The sequence below is a fragment of the Aulonocara sp. 'chitande type north' Nkhata Bay genome, linkage group LG23 (assembly GCF_057382095.1).
Source record: "Aulonocara sp. 'chitande type north' Nkhata Bay isolate Kocher_YH1m ecotype deep benthic linkage group LG23, A_spYH_male_GT1.1, whole genome shotgun sequence".
NCBI classification, from domain to species: domain Eukaryota; kingdom Metazoa; phylum Chordata; class Actinopteri; order Cichliformes; family Cichlidae; genus Aulonocara; species Aulonocara sp. 'chitande type north' Nkhata Bay.
In genome coordinates, this window is record NC_141365.1 from 25,687,138 (window position 1) to 25,711,462 (window position 24,325).

The window sequence follows — 24,325 nt, forward strand, 5'->3', positions numbered from 1 at the left end:
GATATTCTTCATCTTTATTGTAGAACAGAAATTATGCATCCTTCATATCGATTACATCAGTACTGGAAGTGGAAGTGAGGCAGTGCTTTTCTATAATAAAAAATAAAAACATTTCTAAGCAATGTGTACAGTACCTAAAAACAGTCATTCCACTAAGGTGGTTTTTCGTCTTTATTTTTCAGGACGGAGCTACTGTTTGTTAGTGTGACATTCAGTCACTCAGTCTACCTCCACAATAATCTAATCTAAAACCTCTACAGCAGGAACCAGGCCACATGATGGTGAAATTATACAGTCTCTCATCACAGTATCTTCACTGTACTCAGTTTGATCGCATAGCAGTCCTCTGATCTCCTCCAGTCAGGTCTCCACTTTGCCAAAGGTGCCGTCGGGCGGTCGGTAGTGTCTGGGGAAGGCCTTGAGCTGCAGCGAGTTAAACGCGTACTTTCGGCATCCGACGTTCTTCACAGTGTTTTCTCGCCTACAGCCCTCGCTGAGGAGACAGGAGGAGGAGGAGGAGACAGAGGGGAGAGAGGGCGTTCACAGGCAGAATGAGAGCAAAAGGAAAAAAAAAAAAGCAGAAATGATGACTTGTGCACATGATGAGAAGAAAAGATGAAAATGATCATTCAACCATGAGTGCAAAGGACTAAGAGTTCTGTTAGAGGACACACGTCTCTTCATATGAAGTCAAAGGGAAACTCTTGTTGATGGATTGAAATTCTGGGATAAACTCAATTTTGTGAACTTGTAAAACTAACACTATTTTCAAAAGGAAATGGATTTAAATATTAAACAAAGTTAAAATATTATAAAAATCTATTCTATTATTTCTCCTGGTTACCATGAAAATTAAAGGTAACTTTAGTTGTTGTGATGCTGTGACTCCTCAGCCTTATTTTTATTTTTTTTAAACCAGAGCTGTCCACATAAGGTGTGAATGTGACTGAGAAGTGCTCACTGTGTGGTCGATTTCACTTCAAATGGAACCAAAATAAAAAAAAATAAATTTAAATCACATTATATTCAGTAAGACTCAAAACTAGAGACCAGTGAACACATTTCTGATAGTTTTGTGATTATGAAGCAGGAGATTGAATGAGAAGCAGGGTCAATTTTGTCACAGATGTCTGTAGAATGACTGATTTTTATAGGCACAGGAGTAGAAAGAATGCAGGATGGAGACAATGGATGAAAACATGTTTTACAGGTTTTATATCTAATCTTTATATCAATCTAATCTACCATGCAGACAGGCAGTCAGATCACTAAATGTAATGTTAGTACAAATGACAGAAAATAAGACTGAAACTTTAATTTAAAAACGTTCAACAAAAAAAACAAAACAAAAAAAAAAAAGCATCTGTCTCAACCCGAGAACACTAACGTCAGGTAATTTTCACCAACGTGATATTAGCTACGTGATTTTCATTGCGGTGCATTAGAGCCTGGAGGGTCCCGCCATGATTCCTTTATTTTGTTTTGAGACGTTGCATAGAGGTTACGTAGAGAAAGGAGAGTACTGTTGATGTTAAGTATGTTTTAACAGTATATCAAGTAAAATAGGCCCAATGTTAGTGACAAAAAAAAGCACATTAGGGTTCAAGGGTTTAAAAAAAATGTATTTTTTATTATATAAATAAATAAATAAATAAAAAAAGCCTATGGATTATTTCACAATAGCAATTCCTGCTTATGACCAGCAGAGGTCAGTAAGTTTACACTCTTTCAAATTTACTCTAGAAAGGCTCAGGTGAAGCAGTCATATTTTAAAGCAGGCACGGTGGAACTCCAGGCCTCAAGGGCCAGTGTCCTGCAGGTTTTAGATATCACCCTAGGTCAACCCATCTGAATCAAATGATTAGTTTGTTACCAGCCCTCTGGAGAACTTCAAGACATGTTGAGGAGGTCATTTAGCCATTTGAATCAGCTGTTTTGGATGAAGGACACATCTAAAACCTGCAGGACACCGGCCCTTCAGGCCTGGAGTTCCCCCACGCCTTAAAGATCTCTGGTTTGAGACCAGGAGGAGAGACACTCATCCTCAGGGGGGGGTCACAAGCCAGTCACCACTAAGGCAGCAGCCCAAAACATGTTTCTTAACCTGATAAACAGCATGACTGCTGCCGAATTAAAAAAAAACAAAATCCATTCATAGACACAACAAATGCACATTATGACACATGGACTGACAAACACATGAATAAATAGATAAACGACCTCCAAATTGTCTGCTACCAGCTGGATAATCACATTTGTCTCTTTATTCAGAGCACAGCTGAAGCATGTTCAAGGATAGCCAGGTAGAACCTGACACGTTAAAGCAGGTTAGAATAAGATGAGAGTGCAAAACTTTAAAGACTATAAAATATCACACGGTTTACATTCTGCAGGTGGATGCAGGAAGCATTTATTTGAGCAGGAAAAGGGGAGGTTTTCTGGGGTTCGCGATACTCAGCGAGATAAAAAGCCTTTGGACGTGAACAAGAACAGAAAATCTGGTACCATGATTTCCTGCTGTTTGCTAACTTAAACAACAAGAGAGCCACAAAACCAGTGCAAGTCCGTCAAAACGAGGTTTGAAAACACCTGCAAACAGAGAAGCAATCAAATCCACAGCTAACAGTCACAACACAACAAAATACATATAAATATGCATATTACAGGGAACTCAACAACAGTCATGTTCAGCTGTGACCAAGAGTAATGACAGCGTGACAGTTATGGCACAAGCATTATAATAATCAATATATACACACTCTACTTTGGAATAACCGCAGACTATATATATATGTATACATATAGCAGACAACAATATGATAAATAAAGCATTTTGGCAATACAGGCATTTAAATATAGTTTATCTACAGCAGTACAAATATATTTTCTGATATATCTGATTTCCTAAAAATAAATAAATAAATAAAGCAAAGGAAAAGGCAAACTGATGTTTTCTCTTCAGGTGGATAATATAACATTAGATTAATTTTGTAGGAAGCACTTTAGGGTAGTTACACCTGCAGGTATAGTGGGACTCAATGTTCAAAGTATCTGAAACCACTATCCCTCACTGGCATTTAGTCTTGATCAAACTTCCACAACTTTTTACCATTTCCCAATAATACTTACATTCCTACTGCTCAGCGATGATAAGTTTTGATATTATTTTATTTTTGAATAAATGCTAAGCTCACAGAGGTAGTTCAACAGATGATAAGAAAGCAATAACCTTAAAACTAATGCTAAAAACCTCAAAAGCGGCGTATAATCACTTAAATTGAGACAATTTGTAGTTGCATTGTTGCTGGATTTGAGCTAAAAAAAAAAAGAAAAAAAAAGTTGACCCCACACTCACATTAGCATGCTAAGCTTCCGCCAGCAGATAGTTAGCTTTAGTTAGCTATATTGTTGATAAAAAACAAAACAAAACATATTTTATATTAATTAAAGATTTTTAAAAAAAAAGAGCTTTAAGGGTGCTGGTGGATTTTCAAAATACCTTTTGTAGCTTTTCACAAAGCCTTTTACCCAGCTTTATTTTTAGTCTTACTTTAAAACATTAAGCTAGCTTACAGCTAATAGACAAAATGGGTAAAAAGGAATAAAATGCTAGCCTGGCTGAGTTCAAAAGAAACAAAATCCACCAACCAGCAGCTTTAAAGACTAAAGGCCCTTTCCTTTATGAGCAAAAAAGTTAGGACACAACATAAAATGTAAATAAAAACATATGATGACTTACAAATCTCATAAACTCCCATTTTTTTTACATAGGAAAAATATGTTTAAACTGAGAAAATGTACCATTATAGACGGGCAGAGTTTCTCAGAAGTAAATGGACTCTCCCAAAAGTCTAAAAGTTAGTTTCCTCAGTTTACAGATATTTATAGACTGCTAAAGCAGAGGGGATGCTGCACAGCAGTAAACACTGCCCTGTGTCATGTTGCTACCATCAAATTCAATTTAAGCTAATATTTTTATTTCTCAGTTTAAACTTTGTATGTTTTCTCTGTTGTACTGTGAATAAAATATCAATGTGAGATTTACAAATCATTGTATTCTGTCTATATTCACATTTTACACAGTATCCTAACTGTAATTACATTAACAATGTAAGATTGTTAAATATTTAAAGAATAAAAACAACTTTTAGTTTTATAAGATTAGCTAAATTAAGCTAACTAGCCGCTTTATTAAAAATGGTACCAATCGTCTCACTAACCTTCCAGGAAGTAAATCCCCAAATTTAATATTATTCTTTTAATATAAAGCACAAGACTGATATTTTACTGAAATTACTACACGTATACTGCATTTCCTGTGACACAAAACATTTCTCAAAGCAGTCTGAAAGATGTTCAATATTTTCAGGATCCAAAAGAAAGCATACAGGAAGGATCATTTTACTGTAGTATGTGACTGCTTAGAGGTCATCAGCATGGGTAAGCTCCCCAAAGGAAGCTATTTTAGTCTGATCCATTTCCATACTGGGTCGATCTTAATGAGGCAGAGCCTCTGAACTCTAGGGAGGCGACCGATGCTGATGGTTAGCTTTACAAGCAAAGATATTGATTTTTACATTACAGATTTCCAATATGTAAAACAATCTAAGTGCTTCTGGTTTCTAACACAGTTTCCACATACATTGTTAAAGAGGACCTACTATGCTTGTTTCCAGCTCTATGATTTTATTGGCGCACTGTATTAGAGTAGCTATGGATGGCTCACAGTTCAGATATACTTAATATTTCACAGAGGTCCCTCAGTTTATCTTCTGTCCCTAACTTTCTCTTTAAGGCTACAGTCACACAGGCCTAGAGACTGGTCAGCAACCCCTGACAGGTTTCAAAGGAAAATCATCTATTTCTTGACATATTTGATGAGGTTGCTGGCTATCATTGCATGAAGTCAGCTGCAACAAAATCCTCTCTGCGATTGCTTTGGTCTGTCCTCGTTCCGCGCTCAGTTATCCAGGTAAGAAAAGTCCAGACAGCTGACTCTGTTCATCTGGATGTAGCTTCCCAGTCTTCAACTAGCCACTGCAAGTTCAATGCCAACAGTTGTCATAATTTTGGTTGTGCTACAGTCTGTAACCTTATCCCTAGTGCAACTGTAGTTTTAAAACTGAAACCAACAACTTTTACTTTGAAGGCAAATTTTCTGAGTTTCTGGTTTGAATGAAACATGAAAAGTTACAATCTGCTCAGAACCAAAGCAATGACAAGGAGGTTTTCGGTAGGGCACCATATACTTTACAACCTAGCAACAACAAGCAACCCCCAGCAATCAATCACCAACTGGTTAGAGAATACACCCTTTCCCCTTCCAATTAGGGGGTAACTAGCCATCAGTATGACTGCATGAACAGGGTTAACAATCAATTTCCACTTGCGACTGCCGACAAGCACTCGCAGTTAGTTAGGGAACCCTAATTTTTCCCTAGTGAACTGTGGTTACCAGGCATTGGCAACTGTTCTCTAAGCCTGCGTGATTGAGACCTAAGAGCACCCTCACCTGAAAGTCTACTTTCTTTGAATAGGCCAGTATCGGGAAGCCTGCTGAGGGGTAGCACTGAATGCTTTGCGAGCTGTACTGTTAGTGCCTACTAGACTATTTTCACCGAAGTTTTTCTCCTGTGTGAAAGTTTTTTAATAAGAATTCCATTTAATATGAATTTCCTGTCACAAAAGCCCTTTTTCCATTAGTACCTATTCGGTTCGTCTCAGCTCAAAACAGCACGACTTGCCACAAATCATTTTCCCCCCATTACAATCGAGTACCACCTACTTTACTTTATTTATATAGCACTCTTCACAGGATAAGAACCACAAAGGTGGACGTCGAGGCAACGATATACCTCCTGCTTGGTCTGTGGCTTTTTTCCAGACTCTGGGACCACAGCGTTGCTTTTTGAACCCATTTTCCTTGTTGCCGGGTTTTAAAAGTGGCAGTTTTGATTTTCCTGAGGGAGACGCTCTAATGACTCATGGAGTGACGTCACTGACGAGCCAATAGGTGGCATGCAGTCTGTTGATGTCACATTTTTAGATCGCCCTGGATCGCTTGGAACCCTGAGCGAGTAGGTGCTAAAAAACCCCCCCAAAAAAACCCAGTACCTGGTACCAGGTACTATCACCTAATGGAAAACCCAGTAAATAGTAGCGAGACGACACGAGTAGGCACTAATGGAAAAGGGGCTATATATATTTAAAACTATCCATCCATCCATCCATTCGCTTCCGCTTATCCTTTTCAGGGTCGCGGGGGGCGCTGGAGCCTATCCCAGCTGTCATAGGGCGAAAGGCGGGGTACACCCTGGACAGGTCGCCAGTCTGTCGCAGGGCCAACACACAGGGACAGACAACCATTCACACTCACATTCACTTGCACATTCACACCTAGTGGCAATTTGGATTATCCAATTAACCTATCCCCACAAGCTGCATGTCTTTGGACGGTGGGAGGAAGCCGGAGTACCCGGAGGGAACCCACGCAAACACGGGGAGAACATGCAAACTCCACACAGAAAGACCCCGGCCTGATGTTGGAATTGAACTCAGGACCTTCTTGCTGTGCGGCAACAGTGCTAACCACCGTGCCACCGTGCTGCCGTGCACTAAATAAGAAAAAAAAAGCAAAGTAGGTCCCGTTTACTTCATTCTCAATATAACCAAAATATCATGGAAGCCATGGAGTTAGTAACTGGGAAATAAGGCTCTTCATAATAATACAATGATATAATTAACAGTGGGCATATCAAACATCAAAACAACATTCTTATAGGAAGCTCTATTAAAAGTGCATAAAGTTAGATAAAATCAAGAAGATGATTAACTGATGATCCAGTGGCTTAATTAGTTGGCATGTATTTTTATTATTTTAGCCATTTATTAAACATGAATGCCAAATATTTGCGTTTTTAATGGTAAATTTGCTATTTTAAAAATATGTTAGTAAGCAAATTATCTTTGGGTTCTGGACTGTTGGCAAGGTAAGACTAGAAACAACAGTTAATCAGCTAACAGAAATCATCACACTGGGATCTTTACTTGACACAAGAATGCCTGAAACAAGAGGGACACACACTGCATTGTGTATTGGTCCCTTGTTTCTAGGATGCATAAGCCAAAATGAATGCAGACATCCCATCTTTAATAGCCTAAACTCTTTGCATCTTAACACCTCACATTACTCATCAAACACTCTACTGTCTCTATAAAGCTCATGTAAACATATCGGCTGGTACAGATAAATGCTCTAAAGGGTTCACAAGCTGCAGCAATGCAAACACATTTCCCCTGAATATCCTACAATCATACATTCCAGTTACAAGCTGCATCCTGAAGTACGCAGAGATCAGTTCTGTCAGTCGGTGAGACAGAGCTGATCTCGACTGCATTGTCCTGAAAGCTGCAGAGCAGATGTGGGTCGAATCGCTGACTTACTGCATCTATTTTGGCACACTGGGACCAATTAAAGTGTTTGAAGAGTGCCATCGCTGGCCAGTCTCAGCCTCTGGGCAGGTGAACACCAGGATGTGACGGTGTCTTATAAATGAACTGAACCCATAAATAACACTCAGCCAGACTGGAAAAACCTGAGTCCATGAAGAGATAAAAGAATGACAAAACAGCCACTCATGCCTAAACTTTAAACTTGAGAGGGTCACTTTAATGATAATGAGCAAATCCAGGCTACAGGACTTTTTTTGTTTTGGCAGTAAAGACAGTAAAAGATAATTAAAAGTATTCTGGTTAATTATGGGTCATATTATTGCTGTGTAGTCTGACTTGAATTTTAACTGATCAAAGGGGTACAATTCAAAAGGTTGCTTTTAGTTAAATATGTGATTCTTTTAATAAATATTACTAGCATTAGGAGATAATACTGTGATGGCGATGACGGCGACATCCTGCCAGACGTACGAGCCAGGATTAATGAGGCCTGGATGAAGTGGCGTCAAGTCACTGGTGTCCTGTGCGACCGATGAATGCCCGACCACCTCAAGTCAAAGATCTACAAGAGTGTAGTGCGCCCTGTGGCCCTTTATGGATCAGAGTGTTGGCCAGCCACCGCAAAGCACGAACAGGCCCTTAACACAATGGAAATGCGGATGCTGCGATGGTGCCTGGGCCTGACACAATAGGACCACGTCACGAACATCGACATCCGGAAGCGGCTGGGTATTGCACCAATCACAGAGAAGATGCAAGGAGTGCAATTGCGATGGTATGGGCATGTGGTCAGAAGTGATTAAAACTCTGTGGCAAGAACAGCACTGCGACGGCGACCAAGGGGCAGACCAAAAAGGCGATGGATGGACCAAATTAAAGGCAACGTGAAGAATATCAGCGCCAACCTGAACGACGCCCTTGGCCGTGCCAAATGGAGGCGGCTTTGCAGAAAAGCAGACCCCGCAGAGTGGGAATAACGCTAGGAGGAAGAAAAAGAAGAGGAGCTAATACTGTGACTACCTGATAAATCAAAGTTTTTGCTCCATTTTTGGTCTCCACCAGCTCATGGGGGAAACAGCTGACACTAAAGAGCAGCAGGAGAAAAGTAAAACAGTAAAGCTGTGCAATGCAAATACAAAACACTGGACTCAAAGACAGTAAATTGTGCCACTAAAGTATAGGCCTGAACATACCTACATACCTACCTATGAAAGGCAGAAGAGGAAGTAGTTCCTTCCAATGTAGACAATCCGAATGATATAGTTTATTTCCACTGTGTTCCTGTTAATGATAAACTACAAATTTACCCTAAATTACTAAAATATCGATATTTTAATACGAGAATCGATTCTAGAACATAAATGACTGGTATCGGAGGAATCGATATTTCAGTATCGCCATCACTACTAAATGAGCATTTCGACATTGAATCTACTAAGCAGGGCAGCTTTAATTTTAATAAGGAATTAATTAAAGAGAAACTCAAAGTTTTTTTTAGTTTACATTAGTTGTAGTTATTTTTATTTTGCTAACTTTTACAGCAGACATTTATCATATTTAGACTTAAATTAAGACCAAATTAACTGCAAAGACATTTCCAGTGTATTGTTATTTATTTTAAGGCAGCTATGTGGTTGCATCATTTCAAGTAGTTTTCTTTTTCAAAAGTCTAGTTGTTCATTTTATTCCAGTTAACTAAATATTTTTTTCCACATCTATTTTTTAACACTGGTTTGAACGTAAAAAATAACAGCTTTCACATTGATGTTACTTATTTTGGCACACTCTACACTCAATATAAGACTGTTAGATTGTTCCGTCTACTAGCGACAATATTTCAGCTTTTATGATTTTATTTTTATTTTTGTGGGTGTGCTAGGAGTTCGAAATACTGCTTGTACTTGTGCCAATACGCATTTAGTCGACACAGTTCAGAGCAGTATTCCTGCTCAGTGAACTCCTCTTTTAAAACGGGTCACACATGTCACGGGGCTTTTTGTTTAAGGCTAAATGAATGTGAACAAGCATAGTTTTCATATCAGCAGCACAAGTGTTTAATGTCCATCAAGTAAACGGTCAGTTAATGGGTTCAGTTCATTTTTTCTGATTAAACAGGGCTATCAGGTGATTCCTAACACTACCTCACATAAACATTTCAATAGGCTGGATCTAAACAAAGACAGAGACAGACCCGGATCTGCTGGAAAGTGCAAAAGCTCAGGCAGAAGCAGGAAAATGCTTCCACCGTCTATAAAGAAGCAGGAAGACCAAAAGAAACAAAAACTAGCAAATGCTGCCTTAAAAATATATATCTAAGCAAGCGCGTACTTGCTTCATTTTGGCATGAGATAAAAGCTTTAGGTTCCTCCACATTAGCGTGTGGGGCAAGTGCAAAAGCACATGGAAGACAATGATAAACCAAATGTTCCAGAAAATGTTTTGATGATATAAGCTGTTTGCGCTGAGCTTAAATCATGAATAAAATAATCATCTGATTGCTACTGTGGGTCTTTCCTGAAAGCAAAGTTTAGATATCATCTGCTTATCCTTATACACATTATATACTCTTTACAATAAACTGTTACCTTCCACCAGTGAAGGGTAAGGCAGAGTACTAACTGACCATCACAAAGGAGCAAAATATGTCCATCAGAGGGCGCTATACACTAAGAAAGAAGTAATACACTCTCGTTAGGCAGTACTGGAAGTGGATAATCCTGTGAGTTACTAAAGGTAATATCTTAATGTCTTTTAATGGCTTTGTGTTATATGTTCGCATGGAGCCAGCCAAATTTTTTTTGAAAGTCCTCTTTTTGGCAAATACCGTCCATGCGGACAAAACTGAGCTTTTTCAGATACACTGAATCTGAAAATTGCAGCGTTAGTTTCTGTAAAGTCTTAGAAAAATGCATGTTTGGTTAAACCTCAGTAAAGAAAACAGAATTGGAGATTTAGGACATCGTAATGGTTAAAATTTAGTATTTCACATAAAAGCCCAAAAAAAGGATTAATCACGTGGCAGCGTTTTGGACTGTAGTGACAAGTGAATCGTGAGTTTAAAACAGCAGTGTCTGCTATCTTAATCCTGGACAAAAAAAAAAAAAAAAAAAAAAAAAGAGAGAAGAGAAGGAAATAATCTGGGTAATTTCAGCGTGTACACGTGGACGAATATCATCCTAAAAAAACACATGAATGGATTCATGTAGAATTCACATTCAGCAGGCTTAGTGTGAACATGGCATGTGGCCTCACGCTCAAATGTAGGCAACACAATTAATATATCAGGAGTGTCAAACAAGTGGGATAGAACTAGGCCAGTAAGACCTCAGGCACACAGAACTAGAAACCAGTTGGTGAATCCCTGGCAACCACAGGTTGCTAGGGAAAAATGTGCATTACTGAATAGGTTGCCAAGTGGTTGCAAAGACGTACACGGTGCTGCGCTACAAACGTCACTGTTGTAGCTGCTACTGGATAGCCAGGAGTCACTCATATTTTGCAAGTGAGACAACTTGTCTGCAACTGCTTACTAAGCAGCAGTGAAACTGAAAGGTGTAAAACTTGTAATAGAGACAAAAAAAATGTCATCTGAACATTTCAAAAGGCCCACCAAAGTGGGTGCTGCACATTTTTCCATAACTATTGGTGGTTGACAGGCAGGGGTCGCTAGACCTGCAAGACTGAGGACGTCTTCTCGTTGTACTCTGTCCTTAACCTCCGGACACCCGAGCTCTCGTTAGGGATGCATTTTTTATTTTTCTTAGCGATTTACGATTAGCTGGACCTAATCTTAACTCCACTATTTCTTTGACAGCCCACCAGAATAAAGTAATCATTGTGTTTTTTTGAAAAGATAAACACTTTATTAAGAAGAATGAAGAGTAAATATGTTACCATATATCCCTGTATGATGATGCAGGGTCTCAGGAGTTCAAGATATCACAGAGAGTTTATCAGATTTATAAATCAGATCAATTCATTACATTAAGAACAATTTGGAGGTTTAGGGGAGTGGGAAGAGGTTAGCCTTCTGGTCCTGTTAGGATCATACAGGATTGGGTTAGTGGCCCACGAATAAGATGAGTTTGACACCCCTGAGCTATGACAGGTTTTTAATAGAAAAAAGAAAAAGATGTTTAAAGAATAGAAAAGAAAGAAAAAGCCCAAAGCGTGGCTGCTGATAAGTGGGACGTAAGTCGCGTACAGCCCTTAGTGAGGGTGGGACAGTGTGTGTGAGCTGATTACACCCCTCTCACAGGTCAGTGGCACAGTTTCAGAAACACCCCGGGGAGTCAGCGTGGAGAGTCCCCGCCCACCCTCGCAGTACGTTTGACATTTGGTCACTTCCAGCGTAGAGCTGCTCGCTCAGCTGCAGCGCAGTTTGGCCAGGAAGTAGGCCATGCTGAGGAAGATCCACACCACCAGGAGGTTGGGGCTGAGGGCCAGCAGGGGCAGAGAGTACATGAGGCTGGGGTCCAGCCGGAAGTCACGCACTGGCAGCAAGCCGCTCAGGTTCTTCTGGATCACCCCCTCCCTCGTGCCAATGCTGCCGAGCCACGGGGACGGGAAGAGGAAGAAGAGGAGAAGGAGGAGGAGGTGGTTGTGTGAAGCAGCAAACAAGGCAGGGGGAAGGAGGGAGGAAAAGAGGGGGAAATAAAGATAAGAAGAGGGACGGAGGAGGAAGGAGAAGAAATAAGGAGGAAATTGCAAGAAGGAAGGAGGAAAGGTGAAGGAGGCCAAAATAAACAGATGGAGTGTGAGTGCACACAAGTGCGACGGCAAATTAACACGTGACCAAAAAAAAAAAAAAAAATCAGAGTGACAGTGAAGAAGCCACATCCACAATGACCGGAGGCATTTTAGACCAAAATAAAAGCAATAATATCAAGGCGACGACAAATGGGCGGACGGAGTAGAAATCAACAACACAACAACCCCGCAAAAATGAGCCAATCACAGGAGCAAAACAGCAATCATGTAACGGGAAACAAGAGGAGGAGGAAACAGGAGGAGGAGAGAGAAAAGAGAGAAATTAAGAAAGGGAAAGAAGGTAAGAAAACACACCAATGGCTCTCCATGTTTATATACTCTAAGACATGGGTGGAGGAAGGAGGGACAGATGGAGGGAAAAGACTGGAAAAAACACCCTTTTATTGAAGGAGTAAAGCTTAAAGGAAGAACTTCAGACTATAAATGATAAAGATGGCGTCCTATTAGAGGTAACATGCAATAAGGGTGTCTTATCCATTTACTTCATCCACTTTAAACCACTTAGTGCAGATAGCTGGGGATAAAAGAGGGAGTGAAGGGGGCCGATATCTCCAAGCATTGTTTAGCATGCTTCTGAGCTCCAACATAATAAAACAAATTCTAAAAATGATCGGATTTCATGCACGTCGGCTGGTGAGGAGGAGGAGAGGAAAAAGGGGAGAGGAAGAAAGGTGAAGAGACATCATATCATGCGAGTATCTGCAGGACTTTATTGTAGACAGGCGTGTTTCCATCTTTAACAGAAATATTCACAACAGGAAGTCACACAACCGTCGACAGAGAAAGTAACAAACACTTTCAGAGGCTTTTAAAGGAGAAACACTGACTGTCCTCCAGCAGGAAATCACATAAATATCAATAATGCTCCGTTCAGGAATACAAATTCCCAGCATCCCTCGTGTTTCCTGGGTTTTTTTGTAAATGAAAACATTTCTTTTAAAGGGGGCTGAGTGAGAGTGGTTAGAATTTTTAAGAAAAAAAACTTTAAGGTTAAAGATAAATGCGCCAAATAAATGGCAAAGAAATGTGGCTATTTCACAAGAAAATCACATGAACTAGTAAATTTACCAGAAAAAGTGGCAAATTAAAGAGTTAAATGTACATTTACAAGAAAAAGGGTCGCAAACAACATGCTTATTTCACAAGAAATTTAAATTACATTAGCGGATACATTTAAGTGATAAATGTTGTAAATTTACCAAGATAAGTGGGAAATTTGAGAGAAAAGTGACAGATTTCCAAGAAAAGTTACAAACATATACAAGATAAATGTGGAAAATGAATAAAATGGCAAATTTCAGAGGAAAAAGTAGCAAATTTACCACAAAAAATGAATAATGTATGAGAAAACCTCTGTATCTGCGCCTCTGTTTTTCAACTCTAAAAGTTTGAGTTTTCACTCCTCTCACTCAGACCCTTTTTTGATTTATCTACTTCCTTTAATTTATTTAGTTTTTTTTTTACCTTCAGTGACCCTAATTTGCTGTCATGAACAGAGAATGATTGTTTCCATAGTAACACTATCCATAGTAATACTTGAAATGTGCAATTCACTTGTATTTTTATTTTTTATTCCTATTTATTCTATTTATCCCCTTTGTATACTTTATTTATATTTGTCTCTGTATTTATATGTGTGTGTGTGTGTGTGTGTGTGTGTGTGTGTGTGTGTGTGTATATATATATATATATATATATATATATATATATATATATAAATAACAATTCTGTAACTGTAACTTCGGTCGTTGCTGTGCTTTTTTTGGAAGTCGAATTTCCCAGAGGAACCCACCCGAGGGATTAATAAAGTTCTATCTTATCTTATCCTATCTTAACAATGTGGGGTGAATTCATCCAAAAAAAAAATCTTAAGCAAATGAAGGAAAAGAAAAGCCTAGGTTTTTGACTTTATAAAGTATTGAATCAGCGTTAGTTTACAGTAGCATTTGCCACAAAGTCAAGCCCAATGTTTCTACAGGCTAATCTTCTTTTTAAGGCTCTTGTAGCCTACTTTTGCTTCTGCAAGGCGCTTTGCAACCCACCTCCACCCCATCTCTACCTTTATCTGGTGTTCCTGACTTCAACCCTGATCATTTTTATTTATTTATTTATTTTTTAAAAACACACAGAGGCAAACGAAGTCCAGTTCTTTTACACAGGCAGAAATTGTTTTTGGAAGCGATAAAATGAGGATGGGTGAAGGAACTCTATGGCAGGTGTTTTGGTTACACAAATAAAGGAAAGACAGTTGAGACAAGTAGACGGATATTCAAACTGATGTTTAGACAGACAAGACAAGAACACAGACCAACAAACACTCGACATAACCATTAAAAGGACTGAGTAGCAGTTGGGTAGCTCTCTTCTCCATGTAAGCGTCCTTCTTAGGTTTAAAAAGCATCAAAAGTTACTGATAAACTTTGAGAGGAATCTGCCGGTGAAGTGAGGTAACCAACTGAGTCTTAACTCATTCGAGCATCACCTTCGAGACAGCCTCTAGCTCGCCTCGTTATGCAGAGGAAGCAGGTGATGAGTTTTCAAACCACACATGGGCAAAACTGATTTTAGAGATTCAATAAAGTAAAACACTGAATCTGAGAAGCTGTGGATGTATTTCCCTAGAGCTGCGTAACATCAGCCATGTCTCCACATTTTAAAGTGGACATTTGTCCTTCTGAATTTTGAGAAAGTCAGAAATGTGCTTGTCTGTGGTTCCTGTTTGTAATATACATGTAGAGGGGGGTACTAACAAGCATCACTCAGGCACTTTGGCACAAAAGAAAACTTTGACATGCACTGATGTGTGGACGCAGAAGGAAATTATATATCTCTTTTCTCTTACAGACGTGTGCCAACAAGGACTGAAAAATTAAACTGACCAAGTACCTCAAACGTCTGCCTGAGGCTGACTTCAACAGCGAGTCAGTCACCATAGACTGCCATGCTAAAATGTCCATCATTACAGCAAAAATAAACATGTTGACAGCCTGGTTTCAGTCTCTTTAACCAACAACTGCATGCGGCTGAAACTGGCTGCTTTGACGTGCAGACTTCACCTCCACTAGTCTGAAATGGAGCCGCTGACAGTGTTTGTGCTGATGTTCTGACAGGACTCAACCAAATATTATGGAAGCTTGTTATCGCCCCTGAAAAAGCAATTTTCGTGAAATTTAAAAATATTTTTTTCCTCACAAGCCTGAGCTCCACGCAGCCATTTCTTACTGCATGACAGATTCAAGACAGAGGTCACGGAGGCAGCAGTCTGAGCAGAGACGTCTGGACTTTCTTCACCAGGACGCTCTAGGCTGCAGGTCGATGATCGATTTTGTAATCGTATCACCAGACCTGCGACCATATGTTCTGGACACTCGGGTAAAGAGAGGAGCTGAGCTGTCAACTGATCACCACCTGGTGGTGAGTTGGATCAGGTGGCGGGGGGAGGATGCTGGACAGACCCGGTGCACCTAAACGTGTAGTGAGGGTGTGCTGGGAATGCCTAGCAGAGGCCCCAGCCCGCGAGATCTTCAACGCACACCTCCGGCAGAGCTTCAACAGCATTCCGAGGGAGACTGGGGACATTGAGTCCGAATGGACCATGTTCAGCATCTCCATTGCCGAAGCTGCTGCATTGAGCTGTGGCCGCAAGGTGGTTGGTGCCTGTCGTGGTGGTAATTCCCGAACCAAATGGTGGACAACAGAGGTGAAGGGAGCCTTGTTGAGACTAGTAGTTAAACATATGCCATTTTATGACCAGTAGTCAATGTAGTAAATTAGGTTAACAGCTGTAGGCCATATATTATCCTTTAGTTCTGATGGTGTGCTATGTATGTAGTTTAGTCTTTATTATACTCTTGAATAAAAGAAACAATCATTTTGTAGTTCATTAGATAAAGTGTGCATTACTCTGTATCCTTGATCAGCTGTGAATGTCTTACACTGTTTTCTTGAAATGTTTTATTGCTGAATCATGTGAAGAAGGCTGTAAGCAGGGGACTAGGTGTCTGGGCAGAAGAGATAAAACCACATTCCTTACCCCCCTTCCTACTTCACACAGAAAGACAGGGAGGCAAGGTCAGGAGCCAGGCTCGCTAAGAATTAGAAAAACATGTGAAGATGCAGCTTTTATGACAAGGAGGGGGGCTGTTACTAGCTATAAAAGTCTGTGAAAGTTGCTACTATTTTGAGACATGCTGTTGACCCTCTGCAGGCATCTCTCCCGTCCGGACGTTGTAATGCTCTGATTGTTGAATTGTATGGAAATAAATGATTGTTGATTGAGCATTTATACACCGAGTATTGTCCTTCCTTCAGCCCAAAGATTCAAAGAATTGGGAGATTTCAACAGCCTCCAGGCTGAAGGAGGAGTCCTATCGGGCTTGGTTAGCCTGTGGGACTCCGGAGGCAGTTGACAGGTACCGACAGGTCAAGCGGAATGAGGCTCGGGCAGTGGCTGAAGTGAAAACTCGGGTGTGGGAGGAGTTTGGAGAGGCCATGGAAAAAGACTTTCGGACTGCCTTGAAGAGATTCTGGCAAACTGTCAGGCGTCTTAGGAGGGGAAAGCAGTGCTCTACCTGCACTGTGTATAGTGCTGGCGGAGCGCTGCTGAATTCAACTGAGAAAATTGTCGGATGGTGGAAGAAATACTTCGAGGACCTCCCTTAATCCCACTGACACGTCTTCCGAGGAGGAAGCAGAGTCTGGGGATGACCCGCCAATTTCCGGGAACTGAGGCAGTTAAACAACTCCTTGGTGGCAGAGCCCCTGGTGTTGATGAGGTCCGCCCCGAGCTCCTGAAGGCTCTGGACGTTGTAGGGCTGTACTGGTTGACACGCCTCTACAATGTTGCGTGGAGATCAGGGGCAGTACCCCTGGACTGGCAGACCGGGGTGGTGGTCCCCATCTTTAAGAAGGGGAACCGGAGGGTGTGTTTCAACTACAGGGGGATCACACTCCTCAGCCTCCCTGGGAAAGTCTATGCCAGGGTGCTGGAAAGGAGAGTTCGTCCGCTAGTCGAACCTCGGATACAGGAGGAACAATGCGGTTTTCGGGGATGAGTTCCTGCTAGGGGTGGGTTTTTATAATCGATTCATCGATTAAAATCGATTCTGGCTTGGATAACGTAAAATCGATTCATTAAAATCCTGAATCGATTTTTTAATATAAATTTATTTTGTCCGAAATGCCAGAATCTCTGGTGACATCTCACAAAATTTCAAGAACCACCAAACAGTAAATGAGAGCAGGTACACGGATTCTGCACATAGACTTAAAGACACAGCGCGACCCGCGGATCAGAATCAGTTAGATGTCGCCTTTCTCACAGTCGGGGCTGAAAGCCGACAGCTCGCTGATCCGGGTCCGCGCTTTGTGTTCACGCCCTTTATGCGCTGATTCTAAAGCTGTTAGTTTGATCTCTCTCCAAACAATATTGACCGAACCAGCAGCAAAAGAAGATCCAAACGCTTCACATAAACATCGTCATGAATTCACTCTTTTACTGTTTTGTTTCCATTGCGATGCGCAGCTCTCTCTCTTTCTCCCTCTCCCCCCCCCCCCCTCTCTCTCTCTCGAACAGTTTCCCTTTCTTCATTATTCGCTTGCTTGTTACGCACAAGTCTACTGTTGCTTACAGCGCTGTCGGCCGCTGTTTTTTTCCCTTTTACATTCTTCCGAAAAGAAAACCTCATTTCTGCTGTTCAATACTGAACAAATTGAAACTTTTTAAAATTATTCAAAATGCAAAATGCTTAGCCATGTCTCTAATAAAACCGCTGTAACGTCAGAGGTAATGTTCATTAATTAATGGTTTTCTTTCGTTTTTGATGTACTGCAGAATATTTTTATAAAATCCCAGGCCAGGAAAATCACCTTCATGTTTTTCTGTGTTTTATCTTCAGCTACTTTGACACAAAGGCATCTGCTGTGATGCTCACACCTTGGATAAAGTCTTGCGAGTGTCAGCTTCCTTTTTATAGATACAAAAATATGTAAATGTACTGATCTGAATTATATTTCTGACTGTCAAAATTTCCCAGATTTAAATCGAATCGAATCGAATCGTGGATCGAATCGATTCGATTCGGGACCTTGTGAATCGGAATTGAATCGATTCTAGAAATCAGTGACGATACCCAGCCCTAGTTCCTGCCACAAGTGGAGGAGTTCAAGTATCTCGGGGTCTTGTTCGCGAGTGATGGGAGAAGGGAGCCGGAGATCGACAGACGGATTGGTGCAGCGGCCGCAGTGATGCGGTCGCTGCACCGGTCCGTCATGGTGAAGAGGGAGCTGAGTGTAAAAGCGAAGCTCTCAATTTACCGGTCGATCTACGTCCCTACCCTCACCTATGGCCACGAGCTGTGGGTAGTGACCGAAAGAACGAGATCGCGGATACAAGCGGCGGAAATGAGCTTCCTCCGAAGGGTGGCTGGACTCTCCCTTAGAGACAGGGTGAGAAGCTCAGCCATCCGGGAGGGGCTCAGAGTAGAGCCGCTGCTGCTCCACATCGAAAGGAGCCAGCTGAGGTGGTTCGGGCATCTGACAAGGATGCCTCCTGTGTGAGGTGTTCCGGACATGTCCCACTGGGAGGAGGCCCCCGAACTGTACTTTCACATGACAGAGGTCATGGAGGCAGCAGTCTGAGCAGAGACGTCTGGACTTTCCTCACCCTGACCACGTCATCCACCTCATCCAGGAGGGGAAACTGAGTCGCTCCCAAGCCATCTGAGAGACATAATCCCTCCAGCAAATCCTGTAAGTGCCTCGGGGCCTCCTCCTGATAGGACATGCCTGGAATACCTCTCAAATGACCAAGTTCTCGACAAGAAATTTTGACTTGTATTACAAAATACTATCAAAAGTATATTTAAAAAAAAAAGTTTTTCAGTGTGAAAATAAGCCTCCATAAAATATATTATCTTCTAGTTTAAAAAAGAAAAAGTAAGACACTGCTCCCTTATTTCCCACAGCAGACGGATCCACATATTTGAAGTGGGACAGAAGTAACCACTAACACACCATTTAAACACCTACTGTATTCCCATTGGTTAAAACTACATTGAGAACAGTTAAAGTCAGATTACCAAGTAGCACACTGATGAACTCCTGATCTTTTCATCCCTGCACAGAAGTTATTTATTTAGTAAAAGTTGTCTTTTTTTTTGCCCAGGTGCGATTTGCAGCTGTGCATTTTTCCATTCGGCCACTGTGAGGGCATCCTACCTGCGCATGCAGTCGAGGGCCTGCGTGAAGACCTGCGGCGCCATGCCGTGCTCATGCTGCAGGATCAGGCACTGCTCCAGCGTGATGGACATGGCGGTGCGGTCTTTGGCGCTCTTGCAGCTGGTGAAGCGAACGCCGTTCAGCCGCCGGCAGATCTGAGATGGTGAGGCAAGCAGGGAGGAGAGGTGAGTCACCGCTGATGATTTCGTTTTTGACATCTTCAGAGAAAAGCAGCTGTAAAATTTATAATGCAGTAAAATCCTACTGGAGAATTAAAAGTTGCTAACAAAGCAGTCGGACATTCTGAGTAAAAGAGCGCAAATGTCACCTCCGCAGCCTGCCACAGGATGTCTACGTTCTTGTTTTTCCTGGCGTTGACATTCTGCCGGAGAAACCTGAGCAGTTCAGGAAGGCACGTCTGAGAGCGAGACCTCGGGAGGCCTGAAAGTAGATAAGAACAGAAAAAAGAAGGGTTAAAGCAGGAGTTGCAACACTAATGGTTTGTGGTGCAAGTTAGAAAGAAGGAAACACGTGAAAACTGTGTACTCACAGTCCTCCGGCAGGACTTCTTTGAACTGCTCGTAGTACGAGTTCAGTCTGGAGAGACTCTCAGAGTTTATGTTCTCCTGCAGGGATGTGTCTCCAAACCTGAAAAACACACAAAACAATATTTTTTCCAATCTCAAACACCTGTGGTGGTAAATCCCGGACGTGCTCACTCACTTCTCGGCCAACGTCTGCTGCTCGTTGATTCCCACGTTGAAGTGCACCGGCTGCACCCGCAGCAGCATGCCGCTCTGGATCTCTCGGGGCAGGGCTTCGAACATGGGCCCCGGCAGCGGGATGCGGACATTGAAGCCATCCCGGTTACCTGTGATGATCGGCAGCATTTCGGGGGTGGAGGTGCCGGTTGCTTGGGTGACCTTAAAGGAGCAAAGGTACATGTATACGCAGCTTTAATACCTAGATGGAAATTGTGAACCAAGTGCCCCTGAAAAGCAAAATAAATACTCAATTAAAATTAACAGAGCCCGTCCAGCGAGGCTGCAAGTTTTTGAGCATGTCCTCAACTCTGCAGAGACCAAACCTCAGCTTCAGTATTAAACTGACTCAACTTTGATCACAAGCTCAATCAGAGAGGGATTTGTACTTTTGTATTAAAGATACGTCGTAACACCGAATTCTTCAGACTCCATAACCATACATTCACCTCCTCGTTTCCTCATCCTTCTTGACTGACCAGTGACCATGAGTACCATTCACAGAGAGCTGAGTTAGACTCTGAGCTCCCTGGAAAGATTGTATCGTTTTTTGTCCCACAGGAAGGGACAAAAAAATCCAAAGCTTTCAAAATAAAAAACTGTTTTTGTGCAGTTTTAATGGACAGAGTCCATGTTTGCACTTTATAGCTTCACTCTGCTTGTTTACGTTTAACACAAAACTTTTCATGTCTTTTTTAATGCAAAGCCAGGAAAACTACAATAAAAAGGTCAGTAAACACATCCTCATTCAGTTGAGTTCTGCAGTACATTTACTCCAAATCGTGTCTTCAGAGTGGGTCTAATCTATGTGACCGTTTCCACGTTTCATGCCAGCTCCACCCAGACCTCTGGCCTCCTAATATTATCCTCGTAGAGTGGCTCTACAGCCTGGAAAGACAGTTAGCATGCTGCTTCACCTTAAAGGTGACGTTGCGTAGATCCATTATGCCGATGCTCATGTCCTCCAGCATGGCGAGCTCCTCTCCTGCAGACACACACACACTGGAAATCAGAGGCTCAAGCAGCTGTGTGCGATTAGAAAAAGCTTTGAGTGTGTTTGTACCATAGGTGCTGAGCAGGGACTCAAACTGAGCAAGTAGGCCGATGGTGTAGAGCTGTCGCAGGAATCCGTTGTCACGGAGACAGTTCCTCAGCTTGATAATGAAGCCGCAGATGAGAGCGGTGAGCTGTAACACACACACACACACACATGAACTCGAACAGCAGGTCAGACAAGAAAGAGTCAGTTTGTTGTTTTCCAAGCTCAGTTTTATAAACTTTTAAAGCAGCGGTCTGACACCATCATCAGCCAAAGCTACTGCTGCAAGCTGCTTTGCAACCCCGGTCCACGCCAGCCTCCCACCAGTCAACCTGTGGCTTACAGTCAAAAGTGGGAAGTTTTCCTCCTTTCCTCCTTGCAACTGTTGCTCTAGTGTGACTGAGCTATAGTGTTCCTTTCGTGTTTAATATGAAACTGAGCTGCATTTGATGTCCCATCTGAAATCTGACGTCTGTGAGGTCGACAAATATGAGTACAGTGTTTTTCAACCATAAACCTGACCAAAAAAGCAATGAGGAAGCAAAACGACTCTATAGCTGTCTGTGTAGCACACTGATCATCACTACACACAAAGACATCCTGCAGTCTGAGCTCGGCATTAATCGCCTGTGTCTGTTGTCACTGATGCCTGCTGCTGCTGTGAATCTGTGCAGTTTAAATAAAGTCAAATTCAAAGTACTTTCACTGCAGATTCCTTGAAATGTTAAACGACACATGATTTAAGCTGTAATTACCACAAAAATCTTACATTTAATTTACAATTCAGATCACACTTTCATTTTTAACACACCCGACACTGACTGCAGTGTCGGTTTTTAAACCTGCATCATATTCTCGAATGCAAATCAACATATGGTTTCACATCAAGACACCACCGATTGGCTGCTTATCACATTATGTAAGTGGACTCATGCGGTTGGTTTCTGTGCATCCTTGTGCAGCTCAGCGTGTTGCGGCGCACGCTTTTGAGGACTGCACTGACAAGTTTTATGTAACTGATTTTCAGTTCACACTGCCAGAAGCTAACTTCACACGGATCTGACTGAAGACGATCAGAAATGTTATACACCCAACAAACCCTGAATGGCTGAGGATCACTATTGAGTTTGCAGTTGTGTGCTCTTAAATATGCTCTTTAATGCATGGTTGAAACAGAGTCTGAAATTCTGCCTGCAGAGTCCCAAACTCAGGAAGATATTTTTATTTGATGAGTAAATATAACCCCCAGTATGTTAGACTGACCAGTGATTCTACGTTGGCCTTAGGTGCCTGTGATGGCGCCAATGATAGCTGGGATACGCTCCAGCCCCTCTGAGAACTGGACGAGCCATTAATGGCCCAGCACACTATAGTAAAAACAAAACGACAGCCATCTCTACAGCTAGGAAAGGAAAATAATAAATCCGACTGCCTACTGGGAGGCAACCTGTCTCCAAATAGTTGCAGTCCAACTCAGACCGACTGCAAGCACTCTGAGGCAGAATGATAAAGATCTGCAAATAACTGTTGTCTAATTTATAAACACAGACAGATTGTCAACATATTGCAATCAGTCTGCACAGATGAGCGCAGCAATTCTGGGACACGTGTTTTTACAATAGAGGACTGAACTTAAGTGGTTGCAAACTGGTTGTATCGTGGTTATGTGAAAATTGCCGAGTGCCAATGGAGGAATTTCTGAATTTCTCTGTCAAATCTACAAATGTAAGTAGTTGATGTGAATGTCTGTGTATGTAGACGGCAAGAGAGTTCAAATTTTCTCAGCTTTATCACAGTTAATCGCCGTATTATCAGACCTGGTCCCCGTCTTTGAAGCAACAATTTCAGAGGAAACAAGATCACAATGTGCATGGTGGGGGTTGTGATCATGCAGTGGCCTCCAACCACTGTTTTCCCAGAGTGTGACTGTAGCATAGGGAAAAACGATGGATGTGCCAGTGATGGAAGGCCACTCAACACATGTGGGTCATTTCTGAGAACTATAATCAAAGCATTAACAATGTCAGAAAACAGGATCTCACCGTCTTTAAACATTGCTTTGGAGCAATGAAACTCAAACCACTTGAATGGCGCAAAAAGAAATTTTAGAATATTTAGCTTTATGCTTTGAAAATGCTTGACTGATTACTTGTAAGTATTTCAGCTCTGATTATAGCTGACTATTATGAAATGCTATTCTTACTTCTTTACTTAATGCTTGGATTAGAGTTTAACTTGAAGTGTCTGAGTCCTGTAGCTGCTCATTTAAGAGCTGCAGGGATCCACCGCTGGGTAAATATAACTGATGTGAGTTAGACAAGAGGGTTTGCCAAAAACTACAATCGCAAAGAGCCTCTAAAAATACTGAAGGAGGGATCCACTTTGAGGACTACATCTGGCATCATATCCTCTTTATAACTGCAGTCTCAGGTGAGTGGGAGTGTGAAATCCTTACTTGCTGTGCTCCCTTTGCCTTTACTCAGACATTTAATAGTCATATGAATACCGTAAAGCCACAAAGTCATAGAGCTCTGAACTCCTTGCTTTTACGATATTTACACTTTTCTTGGCCTTTTCCTTCACTTTGAGTCACTCCAGGATAAACACATCAGCTCAGACATACATTACCAGAAATATGTGTAGGTGAGTGTGTCTGAGTCACTTGGATGATGTTTGCGTGCTGACCGTTTGGCAGAAGACAATGTCGCGGCGGTACTGCAGTGACACGTCCATGGCTATCGTCGGGGCGGTGTCCTGCATGAGCAGGAAGACCATAGACTTCTTGGCTTTGTCGCTCATCATGGCAACGCAGTCCGTGAGCGTGGTAAGGAGAGGGTACAGTGCCTCGCTCCACTCGCCTGCAACAAGTGCAAATAAACCATGAGAGACCAAGCACAAATATGCCTTCAAACCAATAATTTCCACACCAAGTAGCAAAGATTGTGTTTTTCAGAGTCCACTTCTTGTTAAATTTGACAGAAACAGAAAAAAAAGACAAGAGGGACAATGGGGAAAGGAGAAGCACACACACACACTGAAATATTTTAGGGTGAAGCCACAGGACTAGCCACAAATCCTGCTGGAA

At 41.7% G+C, this 24,325-nt stretch overlaps 1 protein-coding gene across 11 annotated transcripts in view; it reads right to left on the bottom strand.

Annotated features, from left to right (window-relative positions):
- Positions 1-24,325, bottom strand: part of inpp4ab (inositol polyphosphate-4-phosphatase type I Ab) — a 77,494-nt gene continuing 53,169 nt past the window's right edge. For 6 of the 11 annotated variants that reach the window (XM_086284268.1, XM_086284267.1, XM_086284271.1 and 3 more), the window contains 8 exons: positions 23,926-24,098; positions 21,265-21,388; positions 21,119-21,186; positions 20,164-20,363; positions 19,991-20,088; positions 19,769-19,881; positions 19,441-19,595; positions 503-11,998 (listed from right to left, as the gene is read on the bottom strand). In XM_086284268.1, coding sequence (XP_086140394.1) covers positions 11,818-11,998; positions 19,441-19,595; positions 19,769-19,881; positions 19,991-20,088; positions 20,164-20,363; positions 21,119-21,186; positions 21,265-21,388; positions 23,926-24,098 — 1,112 coding nt within the window. In that variant the 3' untranslated portion in view covers positions 503-11,817. The other 5 variants (XM_086284276.1, XM_086284275.1, XM_086284273.1 and 2 more) reach the window with 1 other exon arrangement.